The sequence below is a fragment of the Narcine bancroftii genome, chromosome 6 (assembly GCF_036971445.1).
Source record: "Narcine bancroftii isolate sNarBan1 chromosome 6, sNarBan1.hap1, whole genome shotgun sequence".
Classification (NCBI taxonomy): Eukaryota; Metazoa; Chordata; class Chondrichthyes; order Torpediniformes; family Narcinidae; genus Narcine; species Narcine bancroftii.
In genome coordinates this window covers 252,998,661-253,022,247 of record NC_091474.1, presented here as the reverse complement: position 1 = coordinate 253,022,247, position 23,587 = coordinate 252,998,661, and the positions used below count along the sequence as shown (strand labels likewise).

Sequence of the window (23,587 nt, the reverse complement as noted above, 5' to 3'; positions counted from 1 at the left end):
TAGAGGACTTAAAAAAGAAATTAGAGGAATCTAATAAAAAAGTTAAAGAGACACAAGAGTTGTTAGCTCAGAAAATAGATATAATGGAAAATTATAACAGAAGTAATAACATAAAGATAGTGGGCCTTAAGGAAGATGAAGAAGGCAAGAATATGAGAGAGTTTATAAAAGATTGGATCCCCAGGATCTTAGGATGTCCAGAACTACAGCAAGATATGGAAATAGAAAGGGCACATAGAGCATTAGCCTTTAAACCACAACCACAACAAAAGCCAAGATCCATTTTAGTAAAATTCCTAAGATATACTACAAGAGAAAAGGTAGTGGAGAAGACAATGGAAAAAGTAAGAGTGGACAACAAGCCACTGGAGTACAAAGGGCAAAATTTTTTTATTTATCCAGATATAAGTTTTGAACTCCTGAAGAAGAGAAAGGAGTTCAATACAGCAAGAGATTTTATGGAAGAAAGGTTATAAATTTATACTAAAGCATCCAGCGGTATTGAAAATATTTATTCCAGCAAAACAGACTATTCTTGGATCCAGAGGAAGCACGAAAATTTGCAGAACAATTACAAAATAGACTGAGAGATGAAGACGTGTAACGAGAGTACAAAAGACTGTGAACTAAAAAGACGTGTGTATAGGACTATATACATATATAATACATATATTACATAAGTGTATGTGCATTTAAAAGAAAATATCTCCATCGGGCACACAAAACTCAAAACGGTCAACCAGTTTACCTATCTCGGCTGCACCATTTCATCAGATGCAAGGATCGACAATGAGATAGACAACAGACTCGCCAAGGCAAATAGCGCCTTTGGAAGACTACACAAAAGAGTCTGGAAAAACAACCAACTGAAAAACCTCACAAAGATAAGCGTATACAGAGCCGTTGTCATACCCACACTCCTGTTCGGCTCCGAATCATGGGTCCTCTACCGGCACCACCTACGGCTCCTAGAACGCTTCCACCAGCGTTGTCTCCGCTCCATCCTCAACATCCATTGGAGCGCTCACACCCCTAACGTCGAGGTACTCGAGATGGCAGAGGTCGACAGCATCGAGTCCACGCTGCTGAAGATCCAGCTGCGCTGGATGGGTCACGTCTCCAGAATGGAGGACCATCGCCTTCCCAAGATCGTATTATATGGCGAGCTCTCCACTGGCCACCGTGACAGAGGTGCACCAAAGAAAAGGTACAAGGACTGCCTAAAGAAATCTCTTGGTGCCTGCCACATTGACCACCGCCAGTGGGCTGATAACGCCTCAAACCGTGCATCTTGGCGCCTCACAGTTTGGCGGGCAGCAGCCTCCTTTGAAGAAGACCGCAGAGCCCACCTCACTGACAAAAGGCAAAGGAGGAAAAACCCAACACCCAACCCCAACCAACCAATTTTCCCTTGCAACCGCTGCAATCGTGTCTGCCTGTCCCGCATCGGACTGGTCAGCCACAAACGAGCCTGCAGCTGACGTGGACTTTTTACCCCCTCCATAAATCTTCGTCCGCGAAGCCAAGCCAAAGATATAGTGTATAGAGAAGAATTAATGAGGGAAAAAAGGGGAAGAGAGGAGTAAAGAGGGAATTTAGAGAGTGACCTTTGTTGTATATAAAAATTGAAATCTTTTCTGGGGGGGGGGCTGGGTAGGGAGAAATTACGGTCACTGCAAAATCAGTTGACGCTTGCGAGTGAATTCGCAAATCCAAAATGAGAGGGGAGATGTGGTTGCCCGACAAGGGATAATGGGCAACTCAGGAAGGGGAGGGGACAATGGGGTTAAAGAAATATTAGGTAGGAGAATAAGGGGAATGTTTGATGTGTTAAAAATGTTGTCTTATAAACTGTTCAAAGAAAGAAAGCAGAAATGGATGAGAAGGAAAGGTGATGATGAGGAAACGGAAGGGAAAGATAAACAAAGTATAAAATGGCTACATTAAACTATATGACTTTAAATATTAATGGAATACATATCCATATTCAAAAGGAAGAAACTGCTAAATTTAATGAAAAAAGAAAAAATTGATATTGCATTTGTGCAAGAAACACACTTAACTGAAGTGGAGCACAAGAAATTAAAGAGAGATTGGATAGGACATGTAACGGCAGCGTCATATAACTCAAAAGCTAGAGGAGTGGCTATATTAATCAGTAAAAATGTACCAATTAAAATAGAAGAGGAAATAATAGATCCAGCAGGAAGATATGTAATGATAAAATGTCAGATATATTCGGAGTTTTGGAATTTACTTAATATATATTCGCCTAATGAAGAAGATCAAAAATTAATGCAGGATATTTTTCTGAAGATAGCAGATACGCAAGGGAATATATTAATAGGAGGGGATTTCAATTTCAATTTGGATTCAAACATAGATAAAACCGGGAAAAAAAATTAACAGAAAGAATAAAGTAACCAAATTTATAATTAAATCGATGCAAGAAATGCAACTTTTGGATATATGGAGGAAACAACACCCAAAGGAAAAGGAATATTCATATTATTCGGATAGACATAAAACATATTCAAGAATAGATTTATTCCTGTTATCAGCTTGTATCCAAGATAGAGTTAGGAAAACAGAATATAAAGCTAGAATATTATCGGACCATTCACCCTTGATATTGACAATAGAGTTAGAGGACATCCCTCCAAAAATGTATAGATGGAGATTAAACCCCATGCTACTTAAAAGACAGGATTTTAGAGAATTCATAGAAAGACAAATTAAAATATATTTTGAAATAAATACGGAATCAGTGAAGGATAAGTTTATATTATGGGACGCAATGAAAGCATTCATCAGAAGGCAAATAATAAGTTACGTAACTAAGATGAAGAAGGACTACAATCAGGAAACAGAACAGTTGGAAAAGGAAATAGCAGATATAGAGAAAGAATTAGCAAGGAAGGAAGACACTACTAAAAGAAGGGAATTGGTAGATAAAAAAATAAAATATGAAACATTTCAAACATATAAGGTGGAGAAAAATATAATGAAGACAAAGCAGAAATATTACGAACTAGGAGAAAAAAACGCACAAAATTCTAGCGTGGCAGCTTAAGACAGAACAAACTAAAAGAATGGTATTGGCATTAAGGAAAAAGGACAAACAGATCACATATAATCCAACGGAAATTAATGAAAATTTCAGAGAATTCTACGAACAATTATACCAAACTGAAAATGAAGGGAAAGAAGGCAAAATAGATGAATTCTTAACTAAAATTGAACTACCGAAATTACAAACAGAGGAACAAAATAAATTAATAGAACCATTTGAAATAGTAGATATACAACAGACAATAAAAAATCTGCCGAATAATAAAACACCAGGAGAGGATGGTCTCCCAATAGAATTCTATAAAACATTTAAAGATTTATTAATTCCTCCCCTCCTGGAAGTAATCAACCAGATTGATAAAACACAAAGCTTACCAGATTCATGCAAAACAGCAATAATTACAGTAATTCTAAAGGCAGGGAAAGATCCACTCGCACCAGCATCATATCGACCAATATCTCTACTTAACACAAATTACAAGATAATAGCTAAATTATTAGCAAACAGATTAGCTGATTATGTACCAAAAATAGTAAGTCTAGACCAAACTGGATTCATAAAAAAAAGACGAACAACAGATAATATTTGTAAGTTTATTAACTTAATTCATGCAGTAGAAGGAAATAAAACTCCAACAGTAGCAGTTGCTTTAGACGCAGAGAAGGCCTTCGACAGAGTAGAATGGAATTATTTATTCAAGGTACTACAAAAATTTAGTTTACCAGAGAAATATATTAATTGGATTAAAGCATTATATAAGGGGCCATTGGCGAAAGTGACAGTAAATGGATATGTATCAAAACATTTTAACTTAAGCAGATCAACAAGGCAGGGATGCCCACTATCACCCTTATTGTTTGCGTTAGCTATAGAACCACTAGCAGAATTGATAAGAACAGAAAATAATATAAAAGGGATAAAAATAAAAGACAAGGAATACAAAATCAGTTTATTTGCAGATGATGTTATAGTATACCTAACGGAACCAGAAACATCAATAAAAGAATTACATAAGAAAATGAAGGAGTATGGAGAAGTGTCGGGATACAAGATTAATGCAAATAAAAGTGAAGCAATGCCAATGAATAATGTGGATTTCTCAAAATTCAAGAAAGAATCACTGTTTAGATGGCAAATGCAAACAATACGATACCTAGGTATACAAATAAATAAAAACCTCAGCCATCTATATAAACTTAATTATTATCCACTAATGAAAAAAATACAGGAAGATTTAGAGCATTGGAAAGACTTACCATTAACACTAATAGGAAGGATAAACTGTATTAAAATGAACATTTTTCCAAGGATACAATACCTATTTCAGGCACTGCCAATCTCTTTCTCTTTGGCTTGGCTTCGCGGACGAAGATTTATGGAGGGGGTAAAAAGTCCACGTCAGCTGCAGGCTCGTTTGTGGCTGACAAGTCCGATGCGGGACAGGCAGACACGGTTGCAGCGACTGCAGGGGAAAATTGGTTGGTTGGGGTTGGGTGTTGGGTTTTTCCTCCTTTGCCTTTTGTCAGTGCCAATACACTTGACAGAAAAATTCTTTAAGGAGTTAAAGAAAATAATAAGGAAATTTTTATGGAAAGGGGGGAAACCGAGGATAGCACTAGATAAATTAACAGAATGGTATAGACAAGGAGGCTTACAACTGCCAAATTTAAAAAATTATTATAGAGCCGCACAATTAAGATATCTATCAGATTTTTACCAAACAAAAGAAAAGCCAGATTGGACTAGATTAGAGCTAGACAAAATAGGGGAGAAGATACCTGAACATATATTATATAAATGGGATGAAAAATTGGTAAAACATAGGAATTCTCCAGTATTGCACCATTTGCTTAATATTTGGAAGAAGATTCATGTAGAAAGAAATAAAACAAAATACCAATTATCAAAACTAATACTGACGCAAAACCAGCTAATCCCTTTTACGGTAGATAACCTGTCTTTTAGAGAATGGGAGAAAAAAGGGATTAAAAGAATAGAAAATTGTTTTTCGGGGAATAAATTATTATCCTTTGAACAAATGAAGGATAAATATAATATAACTCAAGATACAGTGCTGGCATATTACCAATTGAAATCCTATTTAAAGGATAAATTGGGAAGTAGTCTGAAGTTACCAGAAGGAAGCAATTTTGAATATCTGATTTCAGACACAATGATAATTAGAAAATTTATAACAAATATGTATATCAAATTACAAGAAAAGGAGAATGAGGAAATAAATGATAAAACTAAACAAAAGTGGGAACAAGATCTAAACATAAAGATAAAAAAGGAAACATGGGAGAGGTTATGTTTAGGAACTATGAGAAATACAATAAATACGAGATTACGTATGATACAATATAATTGGATACTTAGGTTATATATCACTCCTCAAAAGTTAAATAAATGGGACCCAACAGTATCTGACAGATGTTTTCGTTGTAAAAAAAGAAATAGGAACAACAATTCATGCAATCTGGACTTGTGAAAAGGTGAAAAAATTTTGGGAAGATCTAAACCAGATATTAAATAAAATTACAGAAAGCAATATACCAAAAAACCCAGAGATCTTCCTCCTAAGTAACATAAAAAACAAAGAATTTGGACTTGATTTGGAGGGTGTACAAAAAAGATTTGTTAGGATAGCCCTAGCTGTAGCAAAAAAATGTATTATGTCAAACTGGAAATTAGAAGATAATTTGAAAATACAGCAATGGTATATAGAAATGAATAAATGTATTCCATTAGAAAAAATAACATATAGTTTAAGAAATAATATAACATTATTTGAACAAATATGGGAGCCGTACATGGAATATAATAGAGAAAACCTACCGGGACATCTATCACCTAAAATGACAAAAGGAAAAGAGAATGGAAAGAATTGACTCAGTGGAAGTTTTTGTTCTTTAATGTTGAGTGACAACATTGTTTGATAGGTTTGATGTATCTTGGACTCAGAGTTTTGAATGGATGGAGGGGGAGGTGGGGGGGGGGAGGGGAGGAGGTGGGGGAGAAAACGACACTGTATATATTTGAAAGGAGAAATGTGTATATCTTGAATAATGTGATCTATAGTGTGAAAAATAAAAAATTTTTAAAAAAAACATCAGTGGACGGGATCCCAGCTGACCCTGGGCAGGAGCCGGAGTGGGCTCAGAGCCGCATCCTGTGCAGCTGTCCTTCAGGTGGCCAGCATTGCGCTTTAAACGCTGCCACCTGAACGGCAATTTAAAAGGCCGCTTCTGCTTCTTCAGGCGCATTCTTAGCGTAGAATACACCTGAAAAAGCCTTCTGAGAGCAAAGCTGTTTTCCCTCTGCCTGCTGTATGCTGTTACTTTGTTGCTCTTTGCAAAAAGCTTTCTGCAAAAGTCCTCCAAAGATTCTGTGTTTTAAAATGTTTGTGCGCAATCTGCTCTAACATTTCCTCCCAAACCACCTCTAAATATTCTGTCACAATCCTCATTGCCAGCACAGACGCCTGGACCCACAAAGAACATTTAAAACGCCTGTTTGCCCAGCTGCACACTTTCGGGCTAACCATCAACCCGTCCAAGTGCCAGTTCGGTTTATCCACTATCAACTTCCTTAGGCACATCTCCAGCGAAGGAGCAACACCTTTGCCTGACAGGGTCGAGGCCATTCGAAACTTTCCCAGGCCCAAAACCCTCAAAAGCTTGCAGGAATTCCTCGGGATAGTGAATTTCTATCATCGCTTCCTCCCAGGAGCAGCAGCCACCAGGCGGCCTCTTTTCCACCTCATTAAGGCAGGTAACAAGGAGCCCAGCTGGTCTGTGGAGACACTCCAGGCATTTGAGGAGACCAAAACAGTACTTTCCAAAGCCACGTTCCTGGCACACCCGAATCCAGACTTAACCCTGTCGTTAACAACAGTCACCTCAGACCGGGCAATGGGTGCAGTGCTGCAACAGTGGGTGGATCACCAGTGGCGGCCACTCGCTTTCTTCAGCAAACACCTCCGACCACCTGAGCTGAAGTACAGCGCTTTTGATCGTGAACTGCTGGCAATTTACCTGGCCATATGCCATTTCCAGTACATCCTCGAAGGCCGAGTGTTCACAGCCTACACGAACCACAAGCTGCTGGTTCAGGTGCTGGTCAGCGAGGCAACAATGGCACCTTTCGTACATCTCCAAATATACAACGGACATCTGTCATGTAGTGGGGAAGTCCAACGTGGTAGCTGACACATTGTCCAGACCAATGATCTCCGAGGTGACAGGTGGCGTCGACACAGCTCAGCTCGCCAGGGACCAGGCTGAAGATGCTGACACACAGCCATACCACACCGCCATCACCAGCCTACAAATTGAGGAGTTTGCGCTAAACACAGGAGGCCCAACACTCCTGTGCGATGTCTACAGGCCAATCCTGCCCACAATCAGGAGATGGCAGGTATTCAATCAAGTGCATGGACTCTCTCATCCTTCCATCTGGTCAACAGTCTGCCTCATTTTGGACAGGTTCATTTGGCACGGGATTCAACGTGAAGTTTCACTTTGGGCAAAAACTTGTGTACAATGCCAGCAAGCCAAAGTCCATTGTCACACTAAAGGCCCAGTGTAATGTTTCCCGCCCACAGCAGGCAAGTTCAACCAAGTGTACATGGACATTGTAGGGCCCCTTTCCATCCGCCAGGGGATGAGGTACCTTTTCATTGTGGTCAACCGCTTTGCATGCTGGCCAGAGGTGGTGCCCTTGCTCGTCTGCGACAAGGAAACCTGTACGAGAGCCTTTACCTCACAGTGGGTCGTCCGTTTTGGTGTCCTTTCCCACATAACTTCAGACCGGGGAGCTTAGTTTACCTCCTCCCTCTGTGCGACCATGGCCAAATTCTACGGCAGCCAGCTGCACCACACAACTGCCTACCACCCTCAATCCAATGGGCAGGTAGAGCACTTTCACTGCCATCTAAAAGCAGCCCTCAAATCACGGCTGCATGGATCCAACTAGATGGATGAACTCCCATGGGTCCTGCTGGGCATTCACACAGCACCTAAAGAGGGCCTCCCCACCTCTTCAGTGGAAGTGGTCTCTGGCTCGCCACTCTCCATCCAAGTCGATGTCCATTTCAGCTCCACAGAACCACCACCAAACACCCTGGACAACCTACAGCGGCTGAGGAGCCACACCGCCTACCCACATCCACATCCTACCTCAACCCACAGGAAGCCAACCAGTCACATCCCACAAGAACTCAAAGCCGCAGACTTTGTCTTTGTAAGACGGAGCAAACCAGGTGCCCTCCTGCAGTGTCCTTACAAAGGGCCTTTCAAGGTACTGAGAGGGGGTTGTATATACTCCAGACATTGGAGGCAGGCACGAGATGTTTAGTCGACTGCCTCAAGAAAGCCCACTTGGACTGTTCAGAGCCTTTCCCCACCCCTACACTACGGCGCCGGGAGCGCCCGCCCAAAGACAATCTCCCAAACCTCACCCAAAGAGACCAATTCTGGGGGGGGGGGGGGGGGGGGGGAGGGGTGGTGGTGGTATAGCACTGGGTCCACATGACCAGCTGAATTGCTGTAGTGAACAGCCAGCACGGCAAGGCATAGGGGCTTTACCCCCACCATGCAGAAATTTCAGGCTGCAGGAGCGTGTTGCCAGGAGAATGGCCAGGCCTCACAGCAGCATTATGACATCGCTCCCGTGAGCCCGTCGCCTCCCCTAAAAAGGAACGTGCGTGGTTTGAATAAACGGCAGTTACTGGTTTACTTGCTTGGTGTGGACAGCATTTACTTCAGCGGCTCTGCCTTTAGCAGAGCTACACATGATAATATTCTATGGATGGGCCCTACATCTTTTCAAATTGAAACTTTCTATCTTTAACATTTTATCTAATTTTCTCCAAACTGAAATAGGACATTACATCATGTAAACCACTGAGATGAGTCACCTTTCCATTTCAATAAAATTGCTTGTCTGGCTATCAACGTGATAAAAACGTGATAAAAAGACATTTTTTAAGTTATTTACAAGTTAGACATTTTGTTCAGTCCAAGTTCTCTGACTTTCATCAAATCTCAAATTCTTATATTCTTGATTTATTCTTTAACTTAAGTCTGTTCATGGTGGATCATCTATTTATAACAATTTATTGGATTTAAGATCGGCCCCAATGGCTGGGATTAAAAATGAATGGGAACGTGATTTGAATATAACATTTTCAGATGACGACTGGTACTTCACTCTAAGTTTGATTAATGATTCCTCATTCTGTGTAAGGCATTGTTTATTACAATTTAAGGTGGTACATAGAATACACATGTCCAAACGCAAATTATCTTGTTTTTATGCAGATGTTATGTGGGAAGTGAAACATTTTTGAAGCTTCATTGATTCATATGTTTTAGGAGTGTTCCAATTTAGAAAGATTTTGGGAAAACATTTTCCAAACTTTATCAACTATTTTTAAAATCAAAACAGAACCATGCCCTTTAATTGCCTTGTTTGTTTATTCTCGTGAACCGGATATACTTTTGTCCGTACCCCAGGAGAAAGACTTAGCTTTTCTCATGTTGATTAGTCTCGTTTCTGAAGGTCACTATTCGATCCATTAAGTTTACATCTTTTTCTACAAGGTAATCTTGATTAGCTGGGACATGGCAGCGAGGTCCTTGGGTTGTAGGTTTTATATCGGAGTGACCTTCTTCTATGCAGGTTGCTTAACCGGGCTGAAGAGGCCTGCCTCCCCTTTTAGGTCGAACCATTTCTGGAGATCTACGACCGCTGTCCCCAGTTATGGAGTGGTGCGCCCTGGAATCGGCCTGCGTGCGTTTACTCCTGCCGTGGCCGACTAAAGGGGATGCAGCATTGGTTGAGGATCAGAAAGAAAAGTTCTAGTAGAAATTTTTAAGACTGGAGAGAACTCTGCAATGGAGTTCACAGTTGTTAATGTTTAGACTATTGGTTTTTGAGGTGTGTATTAAACTCTGAAATACACTAAACAGTTCTCATTGACTGCTCCCGGCCCGGGGCTCGGCTGCCAGCTCATGACATCCTGTTTTGCGGAAACTGCCAAAATGTTTGTCCTGGAAGTCAGCCTGAAGAAAACTGAGGTCCTCCATCAGCCAGCCCCCCCACATCTTCATCGGGCACACAGAACTCAAAACGGTCAACCAGTTTACCTACCTCGGCTGCACCATTTCATCTGATGCAAGGATCGACAAAGAGATAGACAACAGACTCGCCAAGGCAAATAGCGCCTTTGGAAGAACTACACAAAAGAATCTGGAAAAACAATCACCTGAAGAAACACACAAAGATCAGCGTGTACAGAGCCGTTGTCATACCCACGCTCCTGTTCGGCTCTGAATCATGGCTCCTAGAACACTTCCATCAGCGCTGTCTCCGCTCCATCCTCAACATTCATTAGAATTACTTCATCACCAACATCGAAGTACTCGAGCTGGCAGAATCCACAAGCATCAAATCCACGCTGCTGAAGACCCAACTGCGCTGGGTGGGTCACGTCTCCAGAATGGAGGACCATCGCCTTCCCAGGATCGTGTTATATGGCGAGCTCTCCACTGGCCACCGAGACAGAGGTGCACCGAAGAAGAGCTACAAGGACTGCTTAAAGAAATCTCTTGGTGCCTGCCACATTGACCACCGCCAGTGGGCTGATATCGCCTCCAACCGTGCATCTTGGTGCCTCACAGTTCAGCGGGCAGCAACCTCCTTTGAAGAAGACCGCAGAGCCCACCTCACTGACAAAAGACAAAGGAGGAAAAACCCAACACCCAACCCCAATCAACCAATTTTCCCTTGCAACCGCGCCTGCCTGTCCCGCATCGGACTTGTCAGTGACCAATGAGCCTGAAGCAGACGTGGACATACCCCTCCATAAATCTTCGTCCGCGAAGCCAAGCCAAAGAAGAGAAGAAATCTTGATTAGAGGGGTGTGGTCGATTAGATTTAGTTTTAGATCTTTTTTGTTTTCTTTCTTTCTCTCTTTTTATTCCTTTTTTAAATTAACTTGCTAATATGGGTTTAATAACGGTTGTCATAGATCAGAGCATTAAATTAGACAGAACGTGCCCCTTGTTTAGACCAAGGGATTGTCTAATGTAGTTTACTTGGTTTCTATCCAGAATTATTTTAAAGAAATGTTAAATAAACAAATATGGATAGGTTTTTTTATTTAAATTTATATTAATTTGTGATGTGTATATGATGTGACCTGTTATTTGTTTTATTGGAGGACTTTGTATGCAGGATTTATATGTTAAATTCAAGAAAAATATTTTAAAAAGAAAAATAATGTCCTTTGTGGTCAAGGATGACTTGCTTGGATCCTGGCTTAGTGGTTCAGACATGCCTGATGAGGCCATTGAGGGTAAGCACAGATGGTTGGGGCAGTCAGTGGGTAGTTTGTGAAGTGGGGCATTCCTTCCACAGGCGCTTCACTGAGGTCCTGAGATTCTCAATGTGAACACTCCCTTCTCACCTTGAGTGGTCACAGATCTGGGTTTCTCAGGAGTCAGTGGGCGTATAAACCAGCAGAGCACAGGAAAAGGCCCTTCGGCTCCCAAACTCATTGGATCCAGCAGCATCAATAGTTGTTGTGTCAAGGCAGACCACTATCGAAACTGGGGAAAAGCAGTCAGGAAGCCAGGGTAAAGAGGATGGGGTGGGAGCAGAATCCACAATAGGAGAGGTATGCAGAATTCCTGTCGAAGAAGTGGTGGGTGGCGGGGGGGGGGGGAAGGAAACATTTTCAAAGTCACCATGCCACAATGGGGACTTTGCAGTAGAGTAGTCCACAGAAGAAAGGAATATCTCGACTGCCAGAGCAGCTGTAACGGCAAACTGCCGCTGGTGAGGAACCATGATGGGTGGAGACACAATGCTCCCTCACATGATTCACCCACCCAGTCCTTTAAACAGCCTGTTAATGGAGCCAATGGTGGTTTAATTTACAAATTCTGTCACCATGGGGTCCGAGCCCAAGATGGCACTGCCCATGTTCGGCAGCAGCTTTTTAGGGTTGCAGACTCCAGGGAAGCGGAGAACTGGCCAAGAGAACCAGAAAACAGGGAGAACACTCCCTGCCTGAGAAGGAGATGCAGAGGAGACAACCCACGGGTTGGTGACCACAGTGGCGGTCCAGTGAGGGGTTCTGAGGCTGAAGAACACACAAGTGATGGGCTATTGGTGACTTAAGACGTGGAACCCACACAGGCTGCAGATGACCATGAACGAGGGAATTCACATTGGGCTGCAGTCAGCTTGAGGCTGGTATTGGAACCAGGATATGAGAGCGTGCGGAGGGCGATGAAGGCTTCCTGATGGTGTTGGAAGTTTGAATCTAGAGCTTGGGTTGTCAATGGTTTGGACTGGACTCTGTATGGCTGCAGGGGCGCTGGAGGTGAATCCACGGTCACTCGGTGACTCTGAGGGAACTCTCTTTTGCTTCTCTCTCTCTGACTGTAAGAGGTGCTTCAGGCAATTTCTGTCGATGGCGAATCTGTCTGCCCGATGGCAGATGAAAGACAATTCGTGTAATATTGCACTGTTTTTATTAAATGGCAATAAAGGAATCTGGAATATCTGCCCCGGCACAGTTAGTTACAGCACCAGTGACCAGAGTTCCAATCCTTCCCTGTCTGTAAGGAGTTTGTATTCTCCCCGTGACCTTATGTGGGTCTTCCTCGGGAGCTCCAGTTCCCTCTCACCCTCCATAAACATACAAAGGTGTAGGTTAATTGGGTGTAATTGGGAAGCATGGGTTTCAATATGTTGTAAATAAACATTTTAAAAAATTTATTCTGCAATGGGAACTCTGAGTCATCGTCTTTCAGGCAGGAAAAACTTTAATTTAATTTAGACATACAGTGCAATAACAGGCCATTTCGGCCCACGAGCCCATTCTGCCCATTTACACCCAATTAACCTACAAACCCATACTTTTTGCAGGATGGAAAGAAACTGGAGACCCTGGAGGAAACCCACACAGACATGGTGGAAGAATGTACAGACGGTGCTGGATTTGAACGCAATTCACTGGTGCTGTGATCCAAGAAATCAAGAAGGTCCAGGCTAATAACCTTCCAACAATATATTTATTCATCAACACAGTCCCAGTGATTCTGTCCTGTTTCACTGGGTGAGGCCAGGCCGTGGGGCAGCCAGGCCACCAGTGGCTACCCAGGCCGTGGGCCACCCAGGTCACCAGTGGGCTACCCAGGCCATGGGACAGCCAGGCCACCAGTGGGCTACCCAGGCCACTAGTGGGCTACCCAGGCTGTGGGGCAGCCAAACCACCAGTGGGCTACCGAGGCTGTGGGGCAGCCAAGCTGTTAGCCACCCAGGCCACAGGTCGCGGGCCACCCAGTCCCTCAATCAGATGTGTTGAAATGGTCAGACACACCCTGTGGAATGACCCTGCTGGCCTTGGCTGGGTGGCAGGTGGCATCCCGTACCTGCTCCCGGTTGCTGTTCAGGATCTGGCCGATGGCGTACTCGCTCTCCTGACCAATTTGCGTCAGCCGTAGGTCACACTCCAGGATGGTCTTGTTCATGGAGATTCCCTCCAGTAGCTGTTTCCCGCCCTCCTGAGGGAAAGGAACAGGAAAACTTGTGGGATGGGGCTATGGCAATGCAGCGTCAAGTTAAGCCTGAGTTTGTTTCATTACAATTTTAAATGTAGACATACAGCAAGGTAACAGGCCCAGAAACCTGTACTGCCCAAATACCCAAGTTAACCTGTAACCCCAGTACAGCTTGAAGGGTGGGAGGAAACCGGAGCACCCAGAGGGAACCCACACAAACATGAGGAGAACGTATATAGAAACATAGAAGATAGGAGCAGGAGTAGGTCATTCGGCCCTTCGAGCCTGCTCCGCCATTCAATGAGATCATGGCTGATCTTAAAGTTCAGTACTCCATTCCCGCCTTCTCTCTGTAACCCCAAATTCCCTTATACTGAAGAAATATATCTAATTCCCTCTTAAATATATTCAATGAACCTGCTTCTACTGCTCTCTGTGGCAATGAATTCCATAGATTCACCACCCTCTGGGTAAAGAAATTCCTCCTCATCTCGGTTCTAAATGGTTTGCCTATTATCCTCGAACCATGGCCCCGGGTTCTGGACTCCCCCACCATTGGAAACATCCCTTCCGGATACATTCAGTCCAGTCCTGCCAGAATTTTATAGGTCTCTATGAGATCCCCTCTCAATCTTCTAAACTCCAGTGAGTACAATCCCAATTTGCGCAATCTTTCCTCATAAGTCATTCCTGTCATTCCGGGTATCAGCCTGGTGAATCGTTTCTGCACTCCCTCCATTGCAAGAACATCCTTCCTTAGATAAGGTGACCAAAACTGCACACAATACTCCAGGTGGGGTCTCACCAAGGCCCTGTACAGCTGCAGTAAGGTATCCTTGTTCCTAGACTCAAACCCTCTTGATATGAAGGCCAACATACCATTTGCCTTTTTAACCGCCTGCTGTACCTGCATGCTTGCCTTCAGAGACTGATGTACAAGTACCCCTAGGTCTCTCTGCACTTCCCCATCTTTTAATCTATTGCCATTCAAATAGTAATCTGCCCTCCGGTTTGTATTACCAAAGTGGATAACCTCACATTTATCCACATTGTAGTGCATTTGCCATGGATCTGCCCAGTCCCTCAATTTATCCAAATCACACTGGAGCTTCCTGACCCCCTCTTCCGTGCACACAACCCCTCCTAGCTTAGTGTCGTCTGCAAATTTGGAGATATTACATCCAATCCCCTCATCCAGATCATTAATGTAAATTGTGAACAGCTGGGGTCCCAGTACAGATCCCTGTGGCACCCCACTGATCACCGCCTGCCACTCAGAAAACGAGCCATTTATCCCAACTCTCTGTCTTCTATCTGCCAGCCAGTTCTCAATCCACATCAATACTTTGCCCCCAATCCCATGAGCCTTGATTTTGCATGCCAGTCGTTTATGTGGGACCTTATCGAAGGCCTTTTGGAAGTCTAGGTACACCACATCCACTGGCTCTCCCCCATCTATTTTACCTGTCACCATCTCAAAGAATTCCAATAGATTTGTCAAGCACGATTTACCTTTTGTAAATCCATGTTGTCTCTGTCCGATCCCTTCTCTGCTAGTTATATGCTCCGCTATTACATCCTTAATAATGGATTCCATCATTTTGCCCACTACTGATGTAAGGCTCACCGGCCTATAATTCCCTGCTTTTTCTCTACCCCCCTTTTTAAATAGTGGGGTAACATTAGCTACCCTCCAATCCATGGGTACTGATCCTGAGTCTATCGAGTTCTGGAAAATAATTCTTAAAGCATCTGCTATCTGAATGGCCACTTCCTTGAGTACCCTAGGATGTAGATTATCAGGCCCTTGGGATTTATCTGCCTTCAATCCCATCAATTTCCCCAAGACCATGTCCTTAGAGATACTGATTTCTTTCAGTTCCTCCCTTGCATTAGTCTCTATGTTTCCCAACATCCTTGGGAGGTTATTTGTATCCTCTCTTGTAAAAACAGAACGAAAGTAAGAATTTAATTGGTCTGCCATTTCCTTATTCCCCATTATATATTCCCCTGATTCCGACTGCAAGGGACCTACTCTGGATTTCACCAATCTTTTCCTCTTGACATATCTATAAAAGCTTTTGCAGTCAGTTTTTATATTTGCCACAAGCTTACTTTTATAATTTATTTTTGTCCTCTTGATGAATCCCTTTGTCCTCCTTTGGTGCATCTTGAACAAATGCTATGCTGATAGAAGTGGGTCCAAACCTGGAGGAAGGCAGCATTGCGCCAACTGCTGCACTAACTGAGCTGCCTTCAACTATAATTCTTCTCCATGTGGTTTCTGAACATCCTGCATTGTCCAAACATCCTCAGGAAAGGGCATCTGCCACCCAATAGTTTCATAAGGACATACAGGAGAACATCTCAGGCTCCTCACCCCTGCATGGCTGAGGCCTCACCTGGTCTCCTGTGCCAAGTGCCCATCATCCTGAGTTGTGGAGATACACAGTCCCTCCTCTCCCAATGCCAACACTCACCAGTAAACCCTCAATTCCATGAGAGAACGTCATAGGAGCCGAGCTAGGCCATTCAGCCCTATCAAGACTGCTCCACCATTTCATCAAAGGTATTTTACTATCCCTTTCAACCTCATTCTACCACCTTTGACCCTTAATTCTCAATTCCCTTCCTAATCAAATCTCTCCAATGACTCGGCCTCCACAGCCATCTCTGATAACGAACTGCACAGATTCACCTCCCTCTGTGTGAAGAAATTCCCCCTCATCTCTAATCTAAAGGGATGTTTTTGTCCTCTGGTCCCAGACTCCCCCACCATAGAAACAGCCCCTCCACCACTCTATCCAGGCCTTTCAGGATTCGATAGATTTCAATGAGATCCTCCTCATCTTCTAGGAGCCTTCACACACTCCTCATAGGAACACCCTTTCATTCCAGGGATCATGCTCATGAATCTGTGCTGGACCTGCTCCAGTGCCATCAGATCCTTCCTTTGATAAGGAGCCCAAAACTGCTCACAATGCTCCAAGGCAGACTGCATAGAGAGTGGCAGATGTCTGGAGTGTACTGCCAGGGAAGTGGTGGAAACAGATCAGTAGAGATGTGCACTCATCTTTTTTTGGCTATGGGCACCCCCCCCCCTTAGGACACTGTTCAATGTTCCCTGCTCTATGAAGCATTCAGGTTTCATTTGTTTCTTCCGCACTCTCCAACTGACTCCATAAAAAACAAAACATATTAATGTTATGTGAGATGAAAAGAAAATATTACTTTTTCTCTGAGCGTAAAAACTGTGGTTTGTGATTCCAGGATTCAAGGGGCGGCAGGGTTGCAGTAACGGTTAGCGCAACACTGTTACAGCGTCAGTGATCGGGACCAAGGTTCAAATCCTGCGCTGCCTGTACGAAGTTTGTACGTCCTCCCTGTGTCTGCATGGGTTTCCCTGGGGGGTTCTGGTTTCCTCCTACTGTTCAAAACTTATCGGGTGTTGTAGGTTATTTGGGTGTAATTGGGCAGCACAGACTTGTAGGCAGAAATGGCTTGTTACAATTTATAAATTAAAAATCTACAATTTAAAAATGTAAAATTTTAAACATTTAACATACAAATAGCAAATCATTCTTATTGAACATGAAAAATGTAAAAAGGATTCTTACAGCACAATGAGTCATTATTAGGGAATCTTAAACATAAACGCAAGGATGGGAAAAAAGAGGAACCCTACAAGGCAGGTAGTACATGGCCAAAGTCGGTTCCACATCAATCAAATACAATCGTGTCGAAGCAAGGAATGCTTTGAAAACCATTTATTTTCCACATTTTTCTTGGTCATTCAAGGCTGCCTCCAACCTTGGTATAATCTCGCATTGCTTGGCAACTATACACCAATGTCCTTTCCTTCCCCAAAACATATTGAATCTGTTCTGTTTCCATGTCCCCTCTACACCTTGTCCCCCTCCTGCTTATTAAGAAAATCTAAAAGGGATGGAGGCAGGGCATTGCCTAATTTCCAATTTTACTACTGTGCAGCCAATATACGCAACCTTACATTTTGGTTATACTTTCATAACTGAGGTGACTGTCCATTATCGGTAACAATGGAGTTGAATTCTGTAGAAAACATTCCAATCCAGCACATCTTGGATCCTCACTTCCCCTTTCCTTAAATAAATTAATTGATAATCTGGTAATCAGGCAGACTGTGAGAGAATGGGCTCAGTTCAGAAAACATTTTGGTTTTCCTTTTTCGAGTCCTATTCTATCCAATCATCTCTTCCAACCCCCCTTGTATGATTCTGCATTTCATGCAGGGTAAAGGCTGGGTATTGAGTGAGCATTTTAAAGATCTTTTTATCGATAACAGTTTCAACAACTTTCTGAAAAATTCAACCTGCCAAATAGTCTTTTTTTTTCAGATATTTGTAAATCAGGCATTTTCTCCATTCTGTTACCAAACTTAACTGGGGTATCTGGTACGAACACCGTTGATGTGTTTCTTAGTTTACAGCCCTCATGCAAAGGTTTAATATCCATAATCTATGCTAAATTGGCAGGTCAAGACATGCCCCTCTTGATAAAATTAAAGCAGCATGGGAACAGGATTTAAACCTTTCACTGACCGATGAGGTTTGAGATTCAATTTTTAAGTTGGTTAATTCTTCATCTCTCTGCACCAATCCTTGTCTGCTGCAATTTAAAGATGTGCACAGAGTTCATAGGTCCAAAGTCAAATGATCTCTTATTCATTCAAATGTGGATTCGTTCTGACAAATGTAGGAGAGGTGAGGCTTCCCTTATTCACATGTTCTGGACAGGTCCAAGCCTGAAAAAATACTTAATTTAAATCTGGAACCCAATCCTTCGGTTGTCCTTTTTGGTACCACTGGAGAAGACCATGTTAGCTTAACTCCAATCAAACCACGAAATCCAATCCAATCCACGAAAACCAACAAGGTTGGGTCAGATACAGCAATGAGCTCTCTGAACCCTTCTCCATTAACAATGGCGTGAAGCAAGGCTGTGTTCTCACACCAACCCTCTTTTCAATCTTTTTCAGCATGATGCTGAAACAAGCCATGAAAGACCTCAACAATGAAGACGCTGTTTACATCAGGTACCGCACGGACGGCAGTCTCTTCAATCTGAGGCGCCTGCAAGCTCACACCAAGACACAAGAGAAACTTGTCCGTGAACTACTCTTTGCAGTCGATGCCGCTTTAGTTGCCCATTCAGAGCCAGCTCTTCAGCGCCTGACGTCCTGTTTTGCGGAAACTGCCAAAATGTTTGGCCTGGAAGTCAGCCTGAAGAAAACTGAGGTCCTCCATCAGCCAGCTACCCACCATGACTACCAGCCCCCCCACATCTCCATCGGGCACACAAAACTCAAAACGGTCAACCAGTTTACCTATCTCGGCTGCACCATTTCATCAGATGCAAGGATCGACAATGAGATAGACAACAGACTCTCCAAGGCAAATAGCGCCTTTGGAAGACTACACAAAAGAGTCTGGAAAAACAACCAACTGAAAAACCTCACAAAGATAAGCGTATACAGAGCCGTTGTCATACCCACACTCCTGTTCGGCTCCGAATCATGGGTCCTCTACCGGCATCACCTACGGCACCTAGAACGCTTCCACCAGCATTGTCTCTGCTCCATCCTCTAAATTCATTGGAGCGCTTTCATCCCTAACGTCGAAGTACTCGAGATGGCAGAGGTCGACAGCATTGAGTCCACGCTGCTGAAGATCCAGCTGCGCTGGATGGGTCACGTCTCCAGAATGGAGGACCATCGCCTTCCCAAGATCGTATTATATGGCGAGCTCTCCACTGGCCACAGTGACAGAGGTGCACCAAAGAAAAGGTACAAGGACTGCCTAAAGAAATCTCTTGGTGCCTGCCACATTGACCACCGCCAGTGGGCTGATAACGCCTCAAACCGTGCATCTTGGCGCCTCACAGTTTGGCGGGCAGCAACCTCCTTTGAAGAAGACCGCAGAGCCCACCTCACTGACAAAAGGCAAAGGAGGAAAAACCCAACACCCAACCCCAACCAACCAATTTTCCCCTGCAACCGTGTCTGCCTGTCCCGCATTGGACTTGTCAGCCACAATCGAGCCTGCAGCTGACGTGGACTTTTACCCCCTCCATAAATCTTCGTCCGCGAAGCCAAGCCAAAGGAGAAGACCATGTTAGTTTAACTCCAATCAAATGTCACACTCTGTCTTTCACCTCTCTTTTGAGTAGATGTAGGATATTAATAAGATGGAGGGGCACTGCCCTGCCTATACATGCTCAATGGCTGAGGGATGTCTTGTTTAAATTGAGAAAAGATTCGCTATTCAATTAGTAAAACAAACTTTCAAATGGTGTGGGGCCCTTTCCTGGATTACTTTCAAAGTTTCAAATGGTGTGGGGCCCTTTCCTGGATTATTTTCAAAGTTTCAAATGGTGTGGGGCCCTTTCCTGGATTATTTTCAAACTTTCAAATGGTGTGGGGCCCTTCCTGGATTATTTTCAAAGTTTCAAATGGTGTGGGGCCCTTTCCTGGATTATTTTCAAAGTTTCAAATGGTGTGGGGCCCTTTCCTGGATTATTTACAGAACTATTTTTTTTCTTTACTCCTCTTTAAATATAAAACCTGACTTCCAGCAACGTAATAAGTTACTCCAGGAATGAATCATACCTTTAAATATAAAAGTCTGGTGTACAGAATCAGTGTCCCTCAATAAATCATCTTCCATCCCATTAATTGCACAAGCGATTTTATCAGTCTCTACTTTAACTGTCCCATGCCTTGAGCACAAAGTTACACAGCACATCAAGTGATGCAACAAGTATTGCCCCACCTTTGGTAAATGACTTTTCTACACTCAACATGATGTATTCCATTCCTCACACAAATGGTCTTTGAATGGCTTGTTCAAGCAGACATCGAGAGGTTGCAATATAGATGTCAAACCACCCGGGATAACCGCCATGTAAGTATTATGTAGTGCTAATCACAGTTTAGTGGCTACGAAATGCATCACTGACCAGCAAACACCGTTCTTTGCATAAACCACCTGGCTGCCTGTTCCACACATTATCTATCCATAGTTTTACACCATTTTCATCCATTCATCCTTTTCCACAAAAATACCTGCAGGGAATTTTATTTTAGTTTGAAGATTACCACGGGTCTTAACTTTGTCCCGTCGGCTGTGCACGAATAACATCATGGTAAACCTGGTCCTTTCATGGCCTGTCCTGGTGATTTGTGCAGTTTTCACACCTTTCTATGCCACTGTTCTATTGCCTATATCGTCGAAATTTATGTTTTTTCCTCCATGTTTCCAATATTTGCCAATGCAAATTTGTGTTTCTGCTGGTTACGTATAATAAACTGGTGAAAACTTGCAACTTTAAGATCTTTTGGTAGTTTCTGAGCAATTTTTGTTTTTTTGTCGTAATACCAGATTTTTCTGTCCATGAAATGGTTGCACCCGCCTACTGTAGCCCCAAAATCTTTACTTTCTGGGTGCGACTTAACCCACTGCAGTGCGAAGGTTGTTATTTTATTTTGGGTGACTATGTAGCAATCTTGCCTTTGTTCATGTATCCATTCTGTAACATGATTTTCCAACTCTGGCCAATGAGTGATTCCTTTTCTCAACAAACATTACCTTTTTGGTATTTTTCTTAACACCTCGACTTTTTTTCTCCAGTCTCTTACCAACTTCATATATACATCAAATTTTCTTGCAGCCACACAACTGTTGGTTATCTTGGCCATTTCTAGCACTTTCAATTTAAAACTCATTTCATACTTTTGTCGCGAGTTGCTTTGGGTTGATGGACCCTCCATGATGGCAATTACCTCCAGCCAACACCCATCAAATCAATCTTTGGGAATCGATATCTTCTTCTTTGGCTTGGCTTCGCGGACGAAGATTTATGGAGGGGGTAAAAAGTCCACGTCAGCTGCAGGCTCGTTTGTGGCTGACAAGTCCGATGCGGGACAGGCAGACACGATTGCAAGGGAAAACAGGCAGACACGGTTGCAAGGGAAAATTGGTTGGTTGGGGTTGGGTGTTGGGTTTTTCCTCCTTTGCCTTTTGTCAGTGAGGTGGGCTCTGCGGTCTTCTTCAAAGGAGGTTGCTGCCCGCCAAACTGTGAGGCGCCAAGATGCACGGTTTGAGGCGTTATCAGCCCACTGGCGGTGGTCAATGTGGCAGGCACCAAGAGATTTCTTTAGGCAGTCCTTGTACCTTTTCTTTGGTGCACCTCTGTCACGGTGGCCAGTGGAGAGCTCGCCATATAACACGATCTTGGGAAGGCGATGGTCCTCCATTCTGGAGACGTGACCCATCCAGCGCAGCTGGATCTTCAGCAGCGTGGACTCGATGCTGTTGACCTCTGCCATCTCGAGTACTTCGACGTTAGGGGTGTAAGCGCTCCAATGGATGTTGAGGATGGAGCGGAGACAACGCTGGTGGAAGCGTTCTAGGAGCCGTAGGTGGTGCCGGTAGAGGACCCATGATTCGGAGCCGAACAGGAGTGTGGGTATGACAACGGCTCTGTATACGCTTATCTTTGTCTCTACATCACCTTTGGGAATCGATATATACGCCAGTCAATGGGCCATTTCAGGCATCGCGATATTTGGAGGAGAGGGGTCGAATTATAGGCTGGACCATGGGACCACTCAGGCATTCTGAAAACTGGGGTCGACTTATTCGTTACATATACAATAAAACCCTTAAAATGAGGCTGAAAAATGGGGGTCTACTTATACACTGAAATATATGGCAGTTAAAGACTGATTCAAATATTTGGGAATTGTAAGAACATTAAGAGAACTTTTTTTTAGGGTTAATTAACCAGACTAAAGATATTGTTGGGACAATGATTGGACTTAATAATGCAATTAGAATGAACATTTTACCTAAATTTTTGTATGTTCTGATCTTTACCAATTTTTATACCTAACACTTATTTTAATTCATTAGATTCAATTATTTATTGACATATATGGTAAGATAAACAGCCTGTATAAACAAGGCTTATTTATCTTCAAAGGACCAAAAGGAATGGGGGATTATCTTTCCCAAATTCTAGATATTACTAACGGGTAGTCAATATACAAAATTTACTATTAATAATATATTTTGATACTAAGTTTAGATGATCATCCCTCTTGGATAGAAATGGAATTGAGTTTTTCTGAAAGATTAGCAATGTTTGCAGTTTTAGGTTCTTATTTACCCTTTTCCTTTTTGAAACTGATGGATAATCCGATAATGAGACGTAGATTAAGAACATGGGCACAATTTAGAAACAATTTTTGGCTTTCCCAATGTTTCTCTTGCTAGCCCTATTATTAAGAATCATCTTTTTCAACCCTCTATTTTGGACGTAGGTTTCAATGAGTGGGTCCAATTGGGTATAAACAATTTTAGGAATCTGTATATTTGAGGTTAGTTTGCTTCACTTGAAAAATTAACAGTTACATTTAATCTTCCGAACAGGCACTTTTAGATACTTACAGATGAGGCATTTTGATCTGTCCATACTTCCTAATTTCCCTTGTATTCCTGAAACCAATATCCTTGATTTACTTTATGATGTAACATTTTCTCATGGTGGATTGATAGCAACTCTTTATAATAACCTGATGGATCTAAGAATATGTTTAGAGAGGGGAATCAAGAACAAATGGGAAAGAGATTTGAATACATCAATTCCAGATGAAGATTGGGATACTACACTTGACCTTCATTTTGTGCATGACATTGTTTATTACAATTTAAAGTGGTACATAGAATACATATGTCCAAAGTTAAACCATCTCATTTTTATTCTGATGTTGATCCACTATGTGATAAATGTAAAATCTTTGAGGCATCTCTGATTCATAAGATTCATATACATTAAATGGTAGACAATTGAGGAGTGCAGAGCAACAAAGGGATTTAGGAGTTGTGGTAAATAGTAC

At 42.7% G+C, this 23,587-nt stretch overlaps 1 protein-coding gene across 3 annotated transcripts in view; it reads right to left on the bottom strand.

Annotated features, from left to right (window-relative positions):
- Positions 1–13,142: 13,142 nt before the first annotated feature.
- Positions 13,143–23,587, bottom strand: part of tcte1 (t-complex-associated-testis-expressed 1) — a 43,726-nt gene continuing 33,281 nt past the window's right edge. For 2 of the 3 annotated variants that reach the window (XM_069887992.1, XM_069887993.1), the window contains exon 4: positions 13,143–13,653. In XM_069887992.1, the coding sequence (XP_069744093.1) occupies positions 13,438–13,653 (216 nt within the window). In that variant the 3' untranslated portion in view covers positions 13,143–13,437. Of the gene's footprint in view, positions 13,654–23,138; positions 23,187–23,587 lie in introns of all 3 variants that reach the window. The other variant, XM_069887994.1, reaches the window with a different exon arrangement.